The sequence below is a fragment of the Colossoma macropomum genome, unplaced genomic scaffold (genome assembly GCF_904425465.1).
Source record: "Colossoma macropomum unplaced genomic scaffold, Colossoma_macropomum, whole genome shotgun sequence".
Classification (NCBI taxonomy): domain Eukaryota; kingdom Metazoa; phylum Chordata; class Actinopteri; order Characiformes; family Serrasalmidae; genus Colossoma; species Colossoma macropomum.
The window spans coordinates 6,770,889-6,794,939 of NW_023494810.1; the positions used below are offsets into that span (position 1 = coordinate 6,770,889).

Consider the following 24,051-nt stretch of genomic DNA (forward strand, 5'->3'; position numbering starts at 1 on the left):
TATTTTATGTCAGTGTTTACAACGACAGCATAACAATGACTTTTTTTACTGTGGGATCACAGTTTGAACTAATTTGGTTGCAGGTCCAGATTCTGAACTGATTCACAAAATATCATAACTGGATTTTTCATAGGTTTCTCCAATGAAAACAAACTAACTAACACTAACACATGCGTCTGACAGGCAGCATTAGGAGTCTTGCCCAAGGACTCTTACTGGTATAATGTAGGATGCTTGCCCAGGTGGGGGGGATCGACCTCAAGTCTGCAGCATAGAGGGCAAAAGTGTTACCCCTTACACAATACCAACCTCATCATAATACAGTAATATAATCATAATCTATGTCTTTACATAGAAAATAGTTGTTTGCTGCTGTATTGATATTTAAAATGTTGTATATATCACCTTTAAATACTTAGTAAAGGAATAAAGGTAAATTTGCAGTACAGAAAGTAGTAAATGTGTCGCAGTTTCCCAGAGTGAGTCAGAAGAAAATCGTCCAGCTTTTTCCGTACAGTAAGTGTCCTTATGTTTTAGATGAATTGTAAAATTACAAAATTATGATACTTCATAGTTTCTTACAGGCTTACACAGCTGAATTCCAACACACCTCCTCTACATTGACAGAAAACCTACATGTAAAGCATGAGGATGTGGCTTTGAAACTCACTTACTGACTCAAGCATGTGTAGTAGTCTGAAGCTTTTCCAGCATGAAGAGCACATAAGTCACTTTTGTGTGTATCATTTAAAGAGAAAAAAACAGCAGTGACAATATTCAAAACAAGAGGTTAAGTTTCTAAATAGTTTTTATTTTTTTTCTACTGTTTTATGTACTATACTATTTACCATGTGATTTTTTTATCGAAAATTTTGTTAAAATCAGTTAATCTTAAAAAGTGGATAAAATGGGAAGAAAAAGTAGGTTTAAGCTGCAGCAAACCACAAAGATAAAAAACAACAAAAAGATCAAATAAAGAACAAAAAGATCACACAAAAACATAATTAGATTAGATGCAAGTACAGAGTCTAGCCTGATTCAAGTTCAACTGAGCAAACACTACTTGTTAATGAGAAATAGAGTAGTAAAAAATAATGTAGCATTAGAAATGGATATAAACATGACATGCACCTAGATGCATAAAGAAGTGTTTTATAATCATAACTTGGTACGCTGAATCAAATTTAAACTGTGAGGTGCTTAAAAATTCCCCCACTAATATATGGAAATACTCCAAACAAAAATTGTACAAGTCAGTTACAGATCACCTCTTATACAAGCAGCAATAAGTAAACAAATGCTAAACTTTCCTTGTTTGTGATTTTTACTCTTAACAGCAAAACTGAAAATTTGTACGGTATATATAAAATAAGTTCATGTGCTGTTCCACTGGGAGACTCCAGGCCTTGTATGAATCAAGTGTCTTAACTGATTAGAGTGCACGATCAAAATCACGTCCCCTGCGTCCGTATTTGTATTTCTTAGACTATGAAGGACAAAAAGTGACCACAGACGTGGTTTGATACATTCAACACTCATTCCCTATTAGAAGATGGATGGAGCTTACCTTGGCAGGTCTTGCCGTCCTCCTTGAGTTCCTGGCCTGAGGGACACTTGCAATAGTAGCTGCCAATAGTGTTACAGCACAGTGCCTCACATCCTCCATTAGTTTCCTCACACTCGTTCACATCTGACAGAGAGAGAGAAAACAGACGGATTGCAAACACGTTCACTGCAGGGTTCACTTTCAGAGGCCTGGGCCCATATTCCTCAAACACCTCATAGTAAAAACGCTTATCTGGGATCAGTGTATGCCTGGGGTCGGCAACATGTGGCTCTGGAGCTGCATGCGGCTCTTTTACTGACTTAGATATTTAGGTAAGAATAAAATGATCCTGCTTTGCAGTAAAATAAAGCTCTGCTGATCGTTGTAACACAGTTTTAACAGTAAATGGTCTTAAACGCTAGAGTAATGTTTAACTGCTAATTCACTCTTTAACCCCAAAACACAGAAAACAATCCCACCTAGCTAGTAGCTAATAAATAGGCAAAAAGATTTAAGACGGACATCAATGATTTGGAGACGATTGGACTTGTTTGCATTTATAATCACTCCAGCTGGTTTCCTGATATGTTTAATCTGCAATGAGAAACTGTCAAACACTAAAAAGTTGTGAGGCTGAAGTCAGCTTCTCATTCGCCAGCCTCTCGGTCAAATTCTCCGTTCCACCTTAAATGGTGCAGCAGTTACATTCTGGTGCATCAGACACCATTAAGGTGGAACGGAAAAATTTGAACAAGAAGCTGGCGAGGGAGAAGCGACTTCAGCCTCGTAAAAAGTCGAATGTTGAGAGACATTTTACAAGAAACTGTTCTACTTTTGAGGAAAGGTTTCCTGCCAAAGATGCGAGAAAAGCAGCTACAGCTGACCTAAAGGTTAAAGCAGAGCAAAGTAAGTCTGCATTTCGTTAATATCACATTTTTTGTGGCTCCAAAGGTGATTTGATTTATACTGAAAGGACAAAATGGCTCTTCTTAACATCTGGGTTGCCAACCCCTGGTTTATGCCTTTCACATAGCATTAAATAGGTTTACCTGGGCTGATCTTAGATCAGCAGTCTGTCTTGCCTCATAAAAATGGGCCCTGAAGTTTACACACCAAAAAAAAAAATTCAGAACTTTTTTTTTGCCACAAAAGACATCTTTCACGCTGTTTCTCACTGGCATTACAGACTCATAAATATCACACACACCCACACACACACACATATACCACCTGGTATACCATAGCAATGGCCTAACAAAAGGTCTAGCAATACCTTAGTAATCTCCTGGAATATCACAGCAATACCCTAGCAAAACCGAAGCAACCACCTGGGACACTATTGCACGGCCTAGCAAAACCTTAGCAACTACCTGGGATTTCATAAAAATGTTTTTTGAAGCAACTTAAAGTCTGTTTACAAACTTTCCCCTTCTAGTAGGTTAATATTCTTTTTCCACACCCACTGGTGCACAGGGAGGTAACCAAAACTCTTTTTTGAGGCGAGGCAAAAGTCACTACCTTTTGATGGAATACTGCAGGAAAGCGAGAATCTTGTAATGATTTGATATGAAACAATATGAAATATCATGATGAATCTTGCCTAATATGACCAAGAACATGAACCAATATGGTAAAAAAAGGTCCATTGTGATTTCAGGGGGACTAGCTTATTTGCTACTGTTAGAGTGGCTATGTTCACCAAACACATGTTTTTTGACAGATTACAACCCTGGCAAGCAGAACTACACAGAGATTAACCAAAGTGTTCACAATAAAATTTCAGGGCTGCTTCATGTGGTTTGGAATCAGCAGTCTTGGAAATTCACTGCAATGAAGAAACCATAATATCCTGTTTGCATTCAGAATTCTTCCATCTCATGAAGGTCCAAGCAGCCCCTAGAGAGAAAGAGGTAGCAACTTCCATCATTTAAATTTTCCAATTACAGAACAAGCACAGCTTGTACTTTGGAAGCGAGAAACAGTGACATTTTACTGGATTTTATAACACATCTTTCATTTTCACTACCTTTTTTTAAATAGCTACTGAAACTAGACTTCCACAACACAGAGAGCTTTGGAGCTCTGGTTAGAAAACCATTCTGATAGAAAAGCATCTTCAGGTACTGCCTGTTGAATCTTCGGCTAAGTTAATGAAACAGAGGCATGACATATTTTTAGTAAGTGTGCGTGACGAAGTAAAAACTGTTATATGTAAGTCACATTGTTTGGAATAAAAGACTGTGGTGATATTTGGCTGGAATTGGTAATGTCTGCTCCAAACCACAGCCATGGATGCTAGAATAACAGCAAAATAAATGTACCAGATACTCTAAATGAATCAAACAAGACTCACAGTTAAAAATCATTCATCTAGTCTCAGGCACAATTGCCCGGTCCAACCAAGTACAGCTTATGCCCATTTACAACCACTCAATTACACCACATGCATTTATCTCTCCTCAAACACATGGAGTCATTTATGCTGTTGTGCATTTCCCAATACTCAGTAAATGCCTCGCCACACTAGCCTCTGAGGAGCAATTACAAAGTTTTGAGGAGGTTTCAGGAGAAGGAAAAAAACCTTAAATTCATTCATTGTGAATTTCAGCCTGAGGTATTCATATAAACCTAGGTTATGAAGCTGGTACTGGAGAAAGAAGCTGTGGCATCACGATATAAACAGCTACCAGAATCCCAGCCGTTTTTTTCCACACTTTCAATCAGATTTTCTGATACATGTTGCAGACTAACTTAACCTTTCAAGAAAGCAATTAAACTCTAATTTAGGCGTCTGTTTCTTGTTTTTGTCATTTAAATGATCTGTTACGTGTTAGATATTGCCACTTTGTTGTACTCCTATTTAATCTTGTGTCTTTTCAACCAAAAATTTCTGCCTTTTTTCTCTTTCAGCCGAAAACCGAAATTTCTACTTCTGACCATTTTCAACCTGAAATGGTTTGGTGGGCAAATTTAGGTGCATCCTTAGTAATATTACATTTATCGTACATAGCAGAGATGGAATTGTGGTAGAAACGTCGCTGTTAGGCTATGCTGGCTGACCTCAGTGTGTTGTTGCAGCTGGCGGATCATGGACATCAGTGACCTGTGCCCATCCCTTACATATTTTCCTTTCTTCATTAGTCAGCATTATAGTGTACTTATACAGCTTCATCAGATATTCATATTCATCAGATAAAACAGCTCACTGCTGTTTGCAAGTTTTATGTATGTGTTAAAGCTGCTTATTACTGATTTTTAAACGCTTATGACCTAATTAATAACCATTAATAATCTCATTTAAAACCATTCATAAACACTTTATATAATACATATGATATCATGATGGGCAACAAACAACAACCACAACTATGAAAAACTGTTAAAATGTTTAAATATATTTTGTCATTTAATCACTGTTGTAACAAAACAATAGATCTCATTTACCAACTGTTCCTAAGAAGAAATTTCTTTGTAAAACCCACTTTTATACAAAGATTCTTACATTCACCAGTGTTTTCTTATTTGGGATTTGTTCTTAGGTAGGAACAGAATCTACACACACTCAAGAGCACAAAGGTGAGAACAGTTCTGTGGTTTAAGAACACATCATGAATCTGATGTAGACTTTTTCTTAGGACTCTCTTTGGTGAATGAGGCCCACTGTTTTTCTGAAACAGTAAAATTATAGGAGAGAGAAGAGACATTCTTCTTTTTGATCTTTATTAATGTAATGAGATTTTATTCCAAGTCATTTTGTAGCATGTCTATTGGTCCATTTGTCATGAAATTTTCAATGTATAGGGCACCTATAGTGTTCTAACTGTATATTAAAAAAAATAACGAGAGAGACTTCGATATGAATAGCTTTTCTGAAAAAACATGGATGAGTTAGAGGGTGGGACTGAGGTCATGGGTCCCTAGAGACTTGAGGTATGCATTTAGAGGTAAGGATTTACATTATGATGTATTATTTATGCAGAAGCAGCCTGGGCCATCTATTATGTAAAAGCAGCCTTGCACACACAGTGCAAAACAAAGACGTCAATACTGCAACTCAGAGGACGCACATTCTTTCTCTGTAAGGTCTTGCTCTCTGACTGCTCCTAGGTCAGCTTACAGGTCAAGTACATGACATAGGAGCCCACAGGGAGTCTCAGTGCTTTCATCCATCCCAGACCACACACTTAACTGGGATAGAATAGCTCTTTCAGGATGACCTGCAATGAGTCAAGGTCAATAAGATCAAGGGTCTTATCCATCTAGTGTTACTAAGTTACTAATGGACTACTGTTTTTTCACTACGATTTCATCCCAACTCAAACAACAACGGCAACTTAAACAACAATCAAGAAATCACATAGACATTGTTATCTTGTTAGCTAGTTTGAACAACAAAGTTTGGTTCCAGATTTCTCCTGAATCCCCCCAGCCATGACATGGATTTGTCAATTCCATTCATGTACATAATGAAGTACTGATTAGCAGAGCCAGGTATTGGATCTTGACTACAAACAATACTGAGCTGCCACAAGGAGAGGTTTGGGAATGCTTAACTGGCTACTGAAAGCACAGATACACAGATATATATAAATCAGTGGCTATTGTACTAGTGTTTTTGTGTATTGTCGCTGTCCATCTTCATTTTTGTCGATTTTTAGTTTTCTGCATCATTTAAACACAGTGAACATGTGTGGACATTTCATCATTAATGCACCAATTGCAATGCTCTAAAATTACTTGGAATAAAATATATTTACACTGACTTACATTAAAAGTGTTTTTTTTTGCCCTCCTGTAAAGTTAACATTTTGGAGATACTTGTTTTCCTTTGGACAGCGGAAGGTATACAGATTTAAATGGTATAAAAGTTTTAGTAACACAGTGCAGAGCACATACATATAATTGTCAGTTTTCAATTGTTACATTGAAAACAACATAAAGTCAAAATAAGTGCTGTAGCACTGAGGGTGGGAGCTACCCATAATTCCTTTGGGTCTTGCTTTCAGTTAAAAGGGTGTTTGTGTGTGTGTTTTAACATGTTATGTTCATAGTAAAGGTTAGACTTGAATATATCTTACATGTTTTTATTATGCTGACCACAATGGTGTTCTGTGCTGAAATTCAGCCTGTATTGCTGTCATATTGTGTCCCTCAGTGCCTCAACTGTTTGAGGTCTTGGCCTATTATTCCACTCTCAAAAAAAGGTGCTAAACTGTCACTGGGGTGGTGCTCTCAAGGGTACGTCTTCAGTATCTTTAGTTAGGAAACATAATTGTATCATATTTCATTGCTATTATATTTTCTAAGTTGTATTGACTCCACACATCTTGTCTTATATCCAGGCTTTTTATTTTATTGTCCTATTTTAAAACATTCAATTACGAAAAGGTCCAAATATGTACTTATTTAAGGTACACAGCAGGACCTTAACACCACTGTTGTACCTTTGAGGGTACATGTACATTGTTTGTACCTTGGTCAACAAAAAATATACCTGCACAGTACCTTTTTTCTGACAGTGTAGGCGATTGCATTTTCGAATTCCAGCAAGGTCACCATCAAAAAAATTGTTTTTGCCGCATTATCAACCGATACTGATAATGCTGTGAATCATCAGCTGATATTATCAGTCGATGTTATCAACCAAATTCAGTCAGGCACTGTTATCTATACGGATAATGATAACATTATACTAATCCAGCATCCACTTCTCTTACCTTTTAAACTATTTCTGAAAAGCTAATAGAATGAATTCATGGCAAAATCCCCAACCTCTATATGAGGGTCCAGCTCACCTCTGACCTCATGTATGGGTCGCCCAGAAGGTCTAGCACAGGAATCACCCATATTTGACTCCAAAGGCCAAGAGCAGGAGGCTGTTTTAAATCCTTTTGGCATGCTTGCAATGGAATCTGTCCTAATGGCCTCGAGGTCAAAGGTGAATATGGAAGAAAATGATTTAATCCTTCACAATTACTGAAATATAGCTGGATTTGTAAAAACTATTTTAAAAACTAGTCTTGACAATTTAAATGTAATACTCAGCAGTACAGTCCTCTATTAATGAGCAAAAGAGCAAAACTGCAGAGCAAAAATACATTTTTTTCATTGTCCAGGAATCTGAGTTACCTTCTTTCATTCCTTAAGGGCACTTTTTCCAGTGTATATTTTCAGGAATGTTTGCTAAATTTTGCATGTCATTTTCCACACCATTCTAAAATCAGTCAAGAAGAGAATCCAAGAACAAAATGTGATCTGAGGTTACAAGACAGAGTTCCTTTGTTTTAGAACAGACTCAATCTTTTTTGAGAAATGAAAAAATAATAAAATAAACATACACACAAACTCCAATACACCTGCCAATATAAATAGCAATTTTGTTGATCCACTGATGGACTTCTGCCTGAGTGCCCTTACTACAGTATTCAATTTCATCATCCTTTGTTTCAAAAAGTGTCCCTAACTAGCACGACTTTTACATATCACAGTTTCATGAACCATAAACTTCTTGACTGACAACTATATATTCTTTAGATACAACACCGATTTCTTTATTTCCTTTACCAATTCAAGACTTTAGAAATCACTTACTTGATTTAGGCCCAGAATAATGTGTGAATCCCACAGCTATCCCTGCTCTTCTCTGCAGCATATAATCGACAAATAATTGGTCCACAGTAATAACTAAATTGAGAGCGGCGCCTGGCAAATGGGAAGCGCTTTCCCTTGAGCCCTAGGGCCAGGTGGATCACAAAACCCAGACAAAGCAATGAGTGGCCTTCTCACGGTGCAGGTCAGGGTCAAACTCCACTGCTTCAGGCCACGGAGTCCACATAATGTTGAATCAACATTGCTGTATTTTGTTAGATGGAGATATTTAGGGTCATGCTTTATTAGGAGACTTTGGTCTAACAAGGATGAGAGTTACATGGAAAAAAATGTTTGCCACAAAAAGTTTAGAATGTTAAGCTCTATGACTTAATCTTGCATTTTCAAGAGATAAAGGACATTAATATGTTTATTATAATAAGAACTGTTTGATCTGCAGCAGTAATCTGGTGATTCTGCAGAGGTTTATTGCAGCCCTAATCATATCCACCTGATTCCCCACTTTGAGGCTCTTGCAGGCTTGTTGAAATCAATTGTTTTTGTTTGTAAATACTTTAAAACTGCTCAATGCAAATGTAAATTAGCCAGAGCAAGCTGGCTCTGAGCTTAAAAATGGATTTCCTTGAACATCTGTAGAATTTAGAAGAGTGTCTGCAGGACAGCAGATGTGGTGCAGAGCACATTTAAAGAAGCTTAAAATGCTTTTTACAGCCACTCTGCTCTTTCGTAATAGCCATTCTTTTACTGCAGATCAGACAGGTTAAACATGGCTAAACATTTTAAGATGAGGGAATAATAAAGTGATACTTTTTGATGCATTCATTTCTGCTAGTGCCGTAATGGGATTTGCAATTTTGTGTTAGCACCAAGCTAACTATGGCTTGTATTCACTGTTTCACTGGTTTTTTTTTGCCATTTATGGTAACTCTACATCAGACACAAACCTCTGAAGTTTGAAATAACATTCTTCACTTCACTTTTAATCTAGTTGTGGTTAAACTGAATGTAGTATCTATCTATATCTATCCATATAGATACAGCCAAGCAACCTCTTCCATTGGTTAGGCCTTCACATCAGATTAACCCTTAACATAATTAGAAATAAACAGTGGAAGTATCATTATGTTTTCATTTCCAATAGGTGGGACTAATTTCCTAAGAAAAAAACATTACTCTAGGCGTCCTAGACACCTGACTCACTGTGAACATGAGTGGTACTCTAACCAATGCGTTATAGACAGGTATTGGAAAGCAGTGGCAGCAGTGGCAGCAACATGTACAAATGTCAAATAAAAGATGGAATGTTTTTTTACCAGCTTCAAATGTGTTTAATCTAGATTAGCCAAAAAATGTTCATGTGCTCTGCTGTTAGCTTAGCACTAAAATAGTAGTCTCATATGGGCACTAGCAGAAAATCAGCATTATTAGTTATTTTTAACTTCTTTTATGACTAAGAACAGAAGGCCTAGCCCTAACGGTTATGGTTATGAGAGTACTTCCTCTGTGGGCATTTGGCATTAGGTCAAAACTCTTTGATGACCCCTGATCTATAGCATGATTAATTCAGCCGAACCAAGCTGGTTATAAAAATAGAAAACGGCTTTTCCTTTGTAATCTAAAGGTATGTGTAATTCAGCTAAAAAAGCCGGTTCTAGGCATAGAGAAGTAAATCATTCTTTCCTGTTCTTGCCAATATGCACACACATGTGTTGTGCTCTGCTAGGCATGACATATACAGCTTTAAATATTTTTTTCAGCTGTTTCTGATCACTGTTGTCACTGCTTGTTTACTTTCATGGACTACTGCATTTTAACAGGACACCAGTCAGATTTACTGAACCTCCTGCGAAGCTCGGTCTCTGGGCCACAGCACCTGAGCACCAGACTTTGGCCAAAACTGAGAGAGTCCAGGCAGTTCAAACCATATCATAAATTATAGGATTTTACAATCCTGGATCTCTTTCACTGGAGTAGCCGTGCGGTCCATAAACACATCCATTACCTTAGAGGAACCGTTATCTAGGGCCAGTAAAAACTGAAGTAAAGTTGAAGACGAGATTCAACTCAGTAGTTTGTTTTCAAAATGAATTCCAAACGATCACCAACAATACTTTAGCATGCTGTTCTTGCCTCCCAGTCTCTGGTACATGACAGTCTCTCTGACTGGTCAAAGATTTGTCTGCTTGCTTTTCAGTCTTGTATCGTATGACTTCCTGTGATGAAGCATTGAGAGCTGCTATGTAGACTAGTGCTGATAGCTCGGCTTAGAAGTATTATGCTAAGAGAATACAAGCCAAAGAACACCACCAAGACTAGACAGCATCAGTTGAGTTACTGATAGCACAAAGAAAGATCACAAAAATGTGTTTATCAATTCTTTCTAATAAAACTACAACCAAAACGATCTATTATTTCTACTGCTGCAACGAACAACTGAGTAATTCTAAGTGAAAATGACTGCACAAATAACAAGGTACATAAGCAGCTCAAACTATGGTCATAGACTAATTTGCCAGTTATTACACTCATTAGTCAATTACTGCTACTTCTTTCCAGTGTTGAGGCTTCCCACAGTTTGGGATCACTTACAGCATTTCACTCTCCCCCATTGTTCTGGCTGCAATTATTTCCCAGTTTGCTTTGCTTATTAAAATTCTTTTGTTCTCATGTTTCCCTCTGGCTTCCCTGTCAGACTGCTGTCTCACTCTTATCTAAATATTTAAGTATGTTAAAGAGCATGTCCTATAAAACGAGCGAGAGGTCACCAAGCCTGGAGAGACGGACAAAGCACTGACCCGACAGCGCTGGAGGCAGGATGACCTATGATTTAGATACGTATGGAAGAGCACAATAATGGTGCCGTCACTGCAAGGAAAAGAGAAAAGGTCCTTGACTGCGGATAAAGAAAGAGTGCACACTGCCCCCTGCTGTTGGCTTGATGTAAATGGAAACTCTTTAAATACTCAACATGAATTTGTGTCTGTCTCACCAAGCAGAATTTCTTCAATATAACCCTGATTTTTTTTGTCTCATAGTCATCATTTCCTTTCTGGGGGTCCTAAACAGTATTTTTCTGACCCCTTGGTGGCCGTGAAGCCCTAAGCAGCTGCTTATGTTGCTTATTAGTTAGAGCCAACACTGTGTACACCTAACCTTAAATCATGCATGCAACTCTTGGACCAATTAGAGCCAACAGACAGAAGTGGAACCCCTCTGGTCCTGTACAGGTCACTTTTTAATGTCTGTATTATAATGCGCATAATATCAAGACACTAAAAGAAGAATGGCACACAAACCACCCCTACCCACATTTACACTGAGCAGGTAATCCAGCAGAAGACTCATTTTCTGGCTGTTTATTGTGAATGAGAAACATTTATGTGCACATGCACAAGGATTAATCATAGCTCGAGTATCTAAACCTGACAGGCAAAGTCATTAACTGTAGTTGCATTTAATAGCTTTTGTGAAGCTGAAAGTCAGGATCCCTGTTTATGTTAAACTGTTATGTTGAGGATTTCCCCTTTCTGATCATATGGAAGACTTTGGACAGAGCTTGCTGCTGTTCTACACCCATTGATAGTGATAGTATAAACCTCTCACTTCACAGATAACTGCACTGCTGTATCTTATCAATGTGTTTATTTTCCAAATCATGCAAAGAATTCTGTTAACAGCTCTGCCCTGCACCTGTAGTACACACAAGGCGTTTTGCTCCCTGTCACTGCTTTTAATGACTTTGTGGCTACTATTTACATATATTCTACATATCATCACTAAAAAGTATATCTTTTTTTCCATTTTTATTTTTCTACATCATTCGAACACAGTAGCTGCTCTTTTCATGATGAATTGACCAGTAGAAATGCTCCAAAATTGCTTGGAATAAAATTTCTTCACAATAATTTACATACATACATCATCTAAACCGCTTATCCTTCTGGGTCGCGGTGGGGTGCTGGAGCCTATCCCAGCTGTCATTGGGCGGAAGGCAGGATACACCCTGGACAGGTCGCCAGTCCATCGCAGGGCAGACAGACAGACATACACAGTCACACACACAGACCTAGGGGCAATTTAGCATGTCCAATCAGCCTGACTGCATGTTTTTGGACTGTGGGAGGAAACCGGAGTACCCGGAGGAAACCCACGCAGACACGGGGAGAACATGCAAACACAGAAATGACCCTAGTCGCCCGGCCGGGAATCGAACCCAGGCCATTCTTGCTGTGAGGCGACGGCGCTACCCACTGTGCCACCGTGCTGCCCCACAATAATTTACAGTAAAAGTAAAAACATTTTTGCCTTCTCTTGTAAATTTATCATTTTGAAGATTTTTTTTGATGCTGACTGTATGTATAACATTCAGTTTTAAAGCAGTCCAACACTTATTGAGATGCATCGACACCATTTTTTTCAGATTGAGTATGAGTACGTTTTTAGTACTTGGATATCAAGTCCGATACCATATACTGAGTAATTTACTTTGAATTAAGTATCTCTTAGTGTAAATGAGGGCAATGTACCTTATTAAATCATAAACATCAAGCTAGTTATGTTACATTAGACACTTTGAATAAAGTAGTGTTGCAGTGGAGAAGAGTGGGTTTGTTTTCATGTTAGATAAGCACTTCTGTACAGCTGTAAAGTATGATTCATAGTTTTGGTCCTTGCCTGTCTCTTTTAACATCCGTCTCCGTAGCACAGTGACAGCAGGAATCACATCTGAGGCTAACGCATCCAGAGAGCTCACTTGTGGAGTTTTATGTCGAAATTCTTTTGTTTTGCTGGATGAGCTGTAGCTGAATGTCCTCTAAAGCTAGACTCACACTGTGAGACTTTAGAAATCTTGTTGTTTGCCTATGTGTCTCCACCTGTATTGTGGAAGTGGCTATGATGTGTTTGTGTGTCTCTAAAAATGAGCTAAAACGTTTCTTTTGGTTAACAAAGCACATCCTGTTATTTTATTTACAGCTCTAATCATTGCCCTGGTTTAAAGTTATTGCACTGGTTTAAACATGAAGCTAACATCCACAGCTCCAGTTCAGTGAGACTCAGCAGCTCCCGAAATGTCTAAATTGAGGCTGCTGTTGTGTTGGGTAGCCAGAAACTGTCGTTTATTTGATTGTCATAAGGAAATAATTATCGTTTACCAAATCAAGCTCGATTCCCATTCAGAAGAAAGATAAAAATTATTATGGACCTTGGCTTTGCCAATATAGATGTAACTATTCTCAAATTACCCCACAACCCAGAAGGATAAAGCGGCTTAGAAAATGTGTGTATGTGCGTGGGTGGGTGGGTGTGTTCTCAAATTATCTGTACAACAAAAATCTCATAGTTATTGCTTTATTTCATACCCGCTGTGCTGGATTAAAAAATCCAAAACAACAAAAAAGTGACCATTTTGTTATCAATATTGATTCCAATTTTAAGGATCTAAAATTTCCAAACCAAAATATTGACTCCAATGTTTTTGGTTAAAGGGTGCCTTACAGACTCTCAGTTGTCAGTTCCTGAATGTCAGCTGTGAAATGTCAAAGTTCTCAATTTCTTACACTCAAATAAACAGCAGAAATTTACAGACTCTAAGCATATAAATACTGTAGAATCAAGGGCAATCATCTTTAGTGGTGTTGTTGGTTTCTGTTATTTTACTGGTATTTTTCAGATTTTCCATCCGTTTCCATTTTAACAAAAAGTTCAAATAATCTTACACAATAACAACACTGAGCACACAACAATATCAATTTTGTCGGCTGTAGAAACGAGACACTGAAGAACCAATCAAATGCCTCCGAGAGCATTTCTCACAGTAAAGAGGAGACAGGCTCTTTCCCCCCTCTGCAAATTCTCTGCATATCTCCCTTTTAAACCAGCTGCATTTTGTTTTCACACATTTCTTGTTCCCTAGGCATGTGTTGACAGGACACGGCAGACAAATAACCGACATCTTTCCGTGGATAACACGTACCCATCAGCAGCTCGTTCTCTGAGACTCTAAAGTACTAGAAGATAGCAGTGACTGCCGTACAACAGCTTGTGAAGCTCTACTCGTGGTCCAGCATCAAACATGGTTTGATTTAAGCATCCAAGACTGTTATTCTCTTTTTCAAATAAATACACTATGGGCAGGAGAACTAGGCTGACACTAGTTATACTGGCCTATAAGTACAGATGTATACAAATTGTACTGACAACCTGGTCAAATTACATATTTTGTTGATTTAAGTGAAAATGTTTATTCATTTTTTCCAATGTTAAATATGGCAAACAAATAGAAATTGCACACTAAAATGCATAGAAATATGTCCTATTTAAGTGTGTTCTCTGTAGAGGACGTCTATTATTTTGACTTGAAAATCAACAAAACATGTAATTTGACTAAGAGCATTTGCATTCGACTGTGTATCACAGGCAGATGCTTCCTGTACTGTAGCTACTCATTTAAAGGTCCACTGAGAAAAGCCATGGCTATGTCAGTTCCATTAGTGTTGTTTTGACATTCCTTTTCAAACCAAGCTACATAATCCACAGAATCCTGTAAAACCAGTGAGCTTTGCTCTGTGGATGTATGTGGATGTTTAGGTGATGTGTTAATGTCTGTATTCACGTACGTAGATAACGTGACCATGTGAAAAATAATCAATACCACTGAAACATTTGGACTCAGTAGTCCTCAAGTTTTTATCATTTTACATACAGTAGTAAGTAATAGGAATAGTAATAATGCAATGCACAGAATTAGACACCAAAAGTCTAATTCTATTTTTGTTTCTTTAATATTTCAGGTTTTAAGCTTCAGACTACACCTTTTCGGTCAGTACTTGTTTGTGTATCGATTATTATGTCCATTAATTTTATATCTATAATTTTTCCTTTTATTTTTGTGTTACCTATTTTGACTCAAAGTTTATTCATTTTTTTCTGTTTTATTTTTATGGGTGTAAACACCTTGATAAACTGAAATAAACATATTAACAATAATAATAAAAAGATGTTATAAGTCCATAACCTACGTTTCTTGCATTTTACCAATTATACAGTTTGTTTGGTTTTATGTACCGAAAACAGTCATAATTCATCTTAAGTGACCATTTTCTAACTTCTCTTTCTTCCTTAAAATAAATAGGCTTTTTTGTTACTGCACCTTGACGACCAATATATGTAAATGCACTGTGTTCTGATTGGCTGTTTCATTTTAAAAAGCAGTCCAGACTAAAACACCCCTTACAACCTCAGCATGAATGGGCGGCGCTAAACTGCTGAATTTAACGGCTGCAACGGTGAATTTAAAACAGTTTAAAGCTGTTTTTGCAGTCATGTTTTCATATACGCACCATGTGGACTTGGGAGTGAACGGTATGTTCTGAAACTTTACTACAGTTTACATACAACATCAAACAATTTTATCTCATTAAAATGTGTGGAAAATTCAGTTTACAGTGATATGGGGCACGAATTATAGTCTTATTGAACTTATTGGCCCACAAGAGTAGCTTGTACATCCAAAATAGCAATTTAAACCCATTAAATACTTTTAAATATGTGTTTTGTGATAATAAAAATAAATAATTATGTAATTTGGAAAAGCTTTATTAAGAATTGTATGAGTAAGTCTCAGCTTTCAAATGTGTACAGGGAGGTATTTTCAATACAGTCCTGATCAGTCTGTTTTGGGGTGTGTGAAGTTTACTCTTATTGGACTGAGCAGAGCTACTATACCAGAAATTGGTCATATAATCAAAATTCCCCTTAAATTAAAGCCTCAGCCAAAGTTTTTAACGACACATCAGCTTTCCTAGCTAGAAATATGGTCTTTTGACCAATTTTAATTAAAGCTTTTAAGGCCGCTGCTTCTCCTGATAACTGGTTATCTAAAACACAGCCTAAATAATTGACTTTAAATAATGTTTTTTCCTAAATTAAAGGACAGTTTATTATTAGACAAGAAGGTCAAACCTTTTTGAAGCTCAACACTTTATTAAGTGTATTAAGATTGCTTCCTTTAGCCTTATCACACCTTAATACAAGTTATTTAAGCTGCATCCAGGTCTGCTCTGGAGTCCCTGCGGAACTATTTTTTGTCTAACAAAATGCAGGAAAAAGGTTCTCAAAGATTCTCACTGGTGCTCAAACTGAATCACATCAGCTCTAGCACAATGGGAACAATCTGCAGGAGCTTAGCCCCTGTCCAGCCACCAAGAGACTGTCTTCTCTCACATTTCCCAGTGCTGTTTTTGTCTGAGGTCTCAAGTTTGAAAGTCCCAGTCTTTCCAAAGCTGTGATAAGACACGCTGACATCCAGACAAAAACAAAGCTTCCCTGTGCCCTGAAGCCACCAATACCGTCTGCTCCCCGCTAGTGTATTTTATGGGTCCATGCGGTACAAACAGAGGGTGGAAATATGTTTTTCAGACCTTCGGGGGATGAACTTCAACCTTTTTGCATGTGCTGCGTCTGTGCGCTACTTGTTTAGGCCTGATGATTTGACCTTTGACTCTGGAGGTGCGGTGCAGAAACCTGCAGCGACATGGGGAGACCAGGAGGAATGCTGCAATTACCGCCGCACTTTTCAACTCGCCCGTGCCAGAATGCATACGCTGACATGACTGCAGTCCTGTTCATTATTATTCAGAAATAATCAGTATGCATTTAATGCAAATCTGCCTTTTCAGACTTGCTAAATGTAGTATCTACTTTATAAATTCAAATAAGTTTAATTTGTATATATTTAACAAAAATCATGACTGGTATTTTGGTAAAATGGTCATGTGTGCTGCCTACCAAAAGTTTTGCGACTCGTTGGCTTTTTTGGAAATTTGCTGAGGCGTGTTTGATTACATTACCATTTGATTACCATTATCATCTTCATGGCACCAATGGAGTGTTAGGAGGTGGTGCAGCCACCTTTGTAATATGCTTGGCTTCCTCACAGCACCCCCAGAAATTTTGCTCCAATTTATTTAATACATATAACATTATATAACTTATAAATAACATTTATATTATATATAACAATTTTTATAATTTACGTATTAATTGCTGTTTAAAAAAATAAAGAAATGAAATATTAAATATGCATTAAGCAACTAAGTAGTATGTGTTGGATCTATTTTGACCTTGACAACATGTGATTAGCTAACCTGTCTCACGTCCATCATAGCTTTTTTTAATTTGCTAATTTCGGTGTAATTATATTAACGATTAAAAACCTGATGAAGTTCCCCAAAGTGGCACCACCACTGCTTTGAAAGTGAATCAGAATTTTTTCAAAGGTGAACAAGGGGATAAACAGAGTGGGCTTTGGCGAGGTATTTACATGTGTAATTTTCTTCTTCAAAATGAACCTGGTACATCTTCAATATGTTAAGTTATTGCAAAGAGTCAAAAACATGCTTCTTCAAAAAACTAGGTGTCCCCAATATACTTAATTATATACAATATACTTATTAATACAATAATTTCTGAATTGAATTGATACCATTCTTAAATACATGCCCTCAGTATTTAAGTATTTTCAGTATTTAGTATTTATTTAGTAGCAGGAATTGAAGCTGTGTGATGTAAAAATCCTCAGAGAAGAAGGTTTCCTGTGGTGCCGGGCTACTAATAAATGACGGGAGGAAAAGGTGACAGTGTGAGAAGATTAAGGCTGTAGTGTGTACACTGGGGTAATGGAGGATGACCGAGCGTTGGCTCAGGTTCTGCTGGCTTTGATCTAATAACTGTCAAACCCAGCCCAAAGGCTCTGTAATTACCAAAGTAGGCATGGTCAGCAAACAAGTCAAACATGGACAAATGTGGGTTGGTAAGCACACCGCGGTGCCAAACAGAAGATACGGCAAACTACTTCATTGCTGTCGAGCTGAACGGCTTCAAACTGCGCTCATGTCAAACACAGACGTGCCTCTCATAATGAACCCACCAGAAAGTTCACATCTGCCTTTCGAGGGTCGCTAGCGGGCAAAACAGCAGCGCTGGAGAATTCACCACATGGAGACCTAAGCTCAGAAAATACTTACTGAGGTCTCAGCTATTTTTCATCTGACAGATTCATGTCTCTTCAGAACAGAAATCCTTCCTCGTGTAGCGATGACAGTAAGTAAGACAGATGGCCATGTAAGTGCAGCAGGAATGGGTCGATTACCCATTTTAATGATATATCATGATGTAAAATCAATCTCATCAGTTCCAACACAATGGAAGTAATGTGGAAGAGCTTAGCTCCTGTCCAGCCACCAGAGAAACTCTTCTCTCACTTTTCTCAGTGCTGTTTTTGTCTGAGGTCTCAAGTTTGAAGGTTCTAATCTTTCCAAAGCTGTGATATGTTGACATCCAGACAAAAACAAAGCTCTCACATGCACTGAAGCCATCAATACTGTACCATTTCTATTTTAACACAGTTACATACTTACTGATCATGAATCGCCACCAGTAAATAGACTGTTCAATGAAACTATGGGTCTTTGTGGAAATAAACTTTCTTATTAATAATTTTTTGCATTATCATTGTTACAAAACCTCATAATAAATATCAACAATTAAATTATGGCCTCATCCCAGCTATACACAGCATACCAGTGCCAATATCTCACGGTACAGCACTCCCTCCAGGGCATTACTGTGTAAATAATTCTAAGTGGAAGTAAATTACTGATGTAGTGTTATTTAGAAACCTCAATTCCAAAACAGTTGTGACAGTATGTGAAATGTGAAAAACAGACAGCAGTGATTTGTAAATGTATTAAATTATTTTTTTAAATTATTTACATGAAAAAAATTTAAATGTTTCTTTTTTTCTAATCTCTCCTTCCAAATTTGATGCCTGCAACATGTTCTAAAAAAGCTAGTGCAGAAGCATGTTAGCCGGTGAGCTACATCACCTTTTCTTTTAACAACATTTAATCTTTTGCTAACTGAAAACATAAATTGAACTAGTTTTGAAACAGAAATTCTTCTGTAATACAAATCTTCAGCTGTGGAACTTTCTTGTTGCATTTTGTGCTTCATAATATGTTACAGGTTTTAAACAGGAGACAGGTCTGGACTAAAGGCAGGTCAGCCTAGCTACCGCATTTACAGAGCCATACTGTCGTAACTCGTGCTGAATGAGCCCGCCATTGTTATGCTGCGAAAAGCATGGATGTCCCAGAAAAAGACATTGTCTAGATGGCAGCAAATGTTGCTCCAAAATGTGTATCTTCCAGTGTTAATGGCACCTTCACTGATGTCCAAATTATTCATGTCATGGACACTAATACACCCCACACAATGACAAAGCCTCATAAAAAAACAATCTAGATCCTTTTCTTCTTTGGCCCGTAAAACATGACATCTGTTATTTCTATAAAATCTGAAAGTTTTATTCATCAGACCACAAAACACGTTTCCACTGAGCATCAGTCCATTTCAGATGAGCTTGAGCCCAGAGAGGTCACCAGCGTATCTGGACGTAGCTGACATACAGCTTCTCTGTGCACAGTCTTACTTTATTTCTGGATGTGTTTGTCAAAGTGTTCCTGAGCCTACGCAGTGATATCCATCACAGAAGCACACTGGTTCTTAATTCGGTGCCGTCTGAAGGATCACAGGTTACGAGCATTCAGTTGTGGTTTTCAGCCTTTGAGTGATTTACAGTGTTCCTAGTCTTGAACCGCTTCCGTTGATAATGTAAATGATTAAACGTCTTGTCTTTGTACTTTTCTCTGTCACCTTTTCTGGAAATGAGGTTTGAAAATTGTGCTTGTTTTGGCAATATTAAGAAAAGACCTTTAATAAAGTCTATCAATTTAATACTTTTGATGTAATGATTTTAATGCTTTTTAGTTCCTTTTTACACATTTTCAGTATTGTTTAATAAATTTGTGATGAGCAAAAAACATGAGGATTTTGGTCACTGATTTTATGACAGCAAATTTTCATACTGTCCCATTCCTGGTGTGTAGATTACATGAACACAGAATAGGCACATCAAGACACTAAAGGACAATGTCAGAGTTTTACCGCTCTAAATCTTGAAATGCAAATATTGTGAGATATTCAGATTTTCTCTGATCTCAAATACATGTGCACTGACAAAAACTTCACCAGGATGTAAACAGACTTGAATGCACAAAAGATTCTGATATAAGGGCTGGTTAAATATCTGTACTGAAAACCGTCGCATCTCCAGAGTGAAGATCACATAGATACAAATCTGCAGATACCAAAATGACAAAGCCGGATTTTTGCAGCCCCAAAGAAGGAGAAGAAAACAACAGAAGCAAGACAAGTAACCCAAAGCTTAGACAGTAGTTGACGAGGCATCAGATTACTCTGTAATTGTGTTTGCAAACGACTGTCAGATTTTACCCCCCAATGTATTTGAAGCATGGCACCTCAGCAAAGCCAGGAAGGACCTTTACTCAAAGCAGAGAAGGTATGGAGCCTAATGAGCTACTCCAAGCTGAGTAGGTAAAGCAGTGCAATTAAGAGAGATTAAGGTGCTAGGCAGGAGGGCCAGAGAGCACACAGGCAGAATTCTCATTAAAACTCTCGATTCTGACTGCAGGCTTTCAGCACTTGGGCTGCCTGCTGTAAGGCCTCTGTGTTTCTTGGACTTTGAAATATCAGAACAGGAAGAAGAGCAACACAGAGAGGGAAACTGGCCAGGAAACAGGAGCCCCAGATTTGTCCCAATGTAAGAATGAGATTGACACTTCGGAATGACATTAGCAGGACGTCCTTTTCTTATCTTGAGATGCTGGACGCATTCTTGTCAAAGGTGATGTTTCTTTGAAGGGTTATGATGATCTCATCACTGAAACAATAGCCATGGCCTTTCAAAATCAACAGGGGAGAAGAATGTGCAATTTAAACGACTGAAAATTGATCAAGAAAATGGATCAAGAAAAGCCATGACACATTGGAACCATGCATACTGCACGCCTAATTCATCGCATACCTGTCTCAAGCTGCACCAATGTTAGGTCATCTTAAACAGACATGCTTATATGGCTTCTAACACTGTATGACATACTGTTATCTATAAACATGATTAAAAATAGTGTAGCAGCCACCATAAACTTGAATCGTGTCCATACCTTTGTCCATTTTTACAGGGAACCCAAATCTGTCTTTTCTTTCTAAGTAGGTTAATCTTACGTTGGAAAGTTATTCACAGGACATTCTTTGTTCAAGTCCAAGATTAACCTACTTAGAAAATGTATTTCGCCAAAATTCTTCTCCTTCCATGTAAACTGGGCAGTCCGAATCTTGGGTCACATGTATATAAGCAGTATCCTGACCAATCACAAGGCTGATGTGAGTTGTTCCACCCACAGTCTCACTATCTTGAAGACAAAAAAACGTTTTAAGCAAAAGCTAACAACCAAACGAAAGCTAAACTAGAAAGCATAACTGAACTATTAAGCTACCTCATCTGTGTTCCTGTCATCCGTTTGTCTATTCATCTGTTTTTTTAATTTACTTTACTACATCCACATTCCCTGGATGCACATCCTGCCATAAACTGAATAAGAACATTACCTTCTTAAAGATGTTGCTGTCTAAAATCTGGACAATGTTTCCAGTGAGCCACCAACACATTTGCATATGTAGAGCCTATTTTATTTTAATATTTTGCACTGGGACTTTAACAAATTAAACAGTTTGAGACAAATGAGTGATGATTTAGGTACGCAATTTGTGGCTATTAACGTCTATTTCTTTAGCCTTGTAGCTCCAGCACAAAACTAAAGATGCAAACTGAAGACACCAAATATGACTTGGCTGATCGACTACATATGGAATAAGGGGGAAACTGTGAATTTAAAATTTGTCGAATTATTAATATACTGCACCAAACTTTGTAAAAGAAGAAATAGGCAAAAAGTGATGGACAGTAAACACAAAACACAAAGGAAAAATCTAAAAAAGAAAAAGAGGCAGAAACCCAACATAGCAGTCTGAGGAGAAGAGCTTGTGTAAAAGAGTGTGAGAAAGCTTTAGCAAGGCAACTCCAGGAGCACTAAGGCTGAGTGCGCCCCAATTCCCCCTTCGCCCTCTATTGTCCCACTCCAGGCATTTCATCTGCAGAGCGTTTGCTGGGTCATGGAACACTGCACCCTAACAAGCTTTTAAATAACTGACTAATTCCCTGAGCAGCACAATACAGAAAAATGTGATTGGAATGTGAATGAGTCTATTTCACCAGTCTATTTAAAGGTGGATTTTTTCCAGCTGAAATTATGCACCCTGAGATTACAAATCCTGAATGCAAATGAATGCGATATTCAAATGGTCCTCGATTTTGTCTGGAAAGGGCCATTCAAATACATGTGCGCTGACACACACTTCAGCAGCCATTGTAATTTTTGAAAGAGGGGTTAAATAGGCCTGAATTCACTAACATTTCATTAAAGATCCTGAAATATCGGCTGCTTAAACATCAGTATTCGCTAACATTTCAGAAGGCTACTAATATTTCACATAATGTTCTTCCACATTTTTTCAAGTCATAAACAAAACTGTGACAAGTGTTCACTTTACCAGCCAGACAAGTCTTTTGAAACCTCACTATATATCCAAAAGTATCCAGACACTCCATTCTAATTGGGTAATTCAGCTACTTTAAGGTGCATTCAGTGCTGACTTAGCTGATCACTTGTGCACATACAGCATCTCCAAAAGCATTGCCAATAGAATGAGATACTCTGGAGCAGCCACACATGAGCTTAAGGCAACTGTCAAGTGTCAGCTACAGGAGTATAAAGCCCGGCAGGACTGAGCTGTGGAGCAGCAGAACTGTTCTTTGGAGTAATGGAGCTCCACCCAACACCTTTGGGATGACAGAGTGACCTGACCTTTAATGCTCTTGTGGCTAAATGCAATTACATCCTCACAGCAATGTTCCAAAAACCCTTGGATGTATAGCAAACAATAACAATTAAAAAAAATTAAAAATACTTTACTAAGAAAACCTAAAAAATCCCTGTAATATAATCATACAATCATGAACATGTGTCAGCTGTGTGCATCATTGCAGCAGTATTTAATGCAGAAACCTTCGCTTTATTAGTAGTTTTTTATCTCATTACCACCGCACTGATAATACTATGAGGCTTTACTGGATGTGTTACAGCCAAGCTAGTGGTGGTGTACAACCCCATTTCCAAAAAAAGTTGGGACGCTGTGCAAAATGTAAATAAAAACAGAATGCAATGATGTCCAAATCATTTAAACCCTATATTTAAAGGTATATTGAACGTAGTGCAATGACAACATATCAAATGTTAAAACGGAATGCGATGCCAACAACACATTTCAAAAAAGTTGGAACAGGGGCAACAAAAGACTGGTAATGCTAAAAAACACCTAGTGGAACATCTCACAACTAATGAGGTTAATTGGCAACAGGTCAGTAACATGATTGAGTATAGAAAGGGCATCTCAGAGAGGCGGAGTCTTTCAGAAGTAAAGATGGGGAGGGGTTCACCACTCTGTGAAAGACTGCACAGGCGAATGTCTCTCAATGTAAAATAGCAAAGAACTTGGGGATTTCATCATATACGGTACATAATATCATTCAAAGATTCAGAGAATCTGGAAAAATCTGTGTATGCAAGGGACAATAACCAATACTGGCTGGCCATGATCTTCAGGCCTTCTGGCAGCACTGCTTTAAAAACAGACATGATTCTGTATTGGAAATCACTGCATGGGGTCAGGAACATTTCAGAAAAACTCTACCATGCAAAGAAGAAACCATTTATAAACAGGATCCAGAAACGCCGCCATCTTCTCTGGGCCTGAGATCATTTAAGACGGACTGAGGCGAAGTGGAAAAGTGTCCTGTGGCCCAACATATCAAAATTTTTAATTCTTTTTGGCTAAAAAGGAGAGGGACCACCCGG

At 37.9% G+C, this 24,051-nt stretch overlaps 1 protein-coding gene across 1 annotated transcript in view; it reads right to left on the reverse strand.

The window, feature by feature from the left end:
• The window catches only part of megf6b (multiple EGF-like-domains 6b), a 109,297-nt gene that overhangs the window by 47,091 nt on the left and 38,155 nt on the right, over positions 1-24,051 (reverse strand). Inside the window, exon 5 of the mRNA XM_036559972.1 lies at positions 1,568-1,690. Coding sequence (XP_036415865.1) covers positions 1,568-1,690 — 123 coding nt within the window. The remainder of the gene's footprint in view (positions 1-1,567; positions 1,691-24,051) is intronic.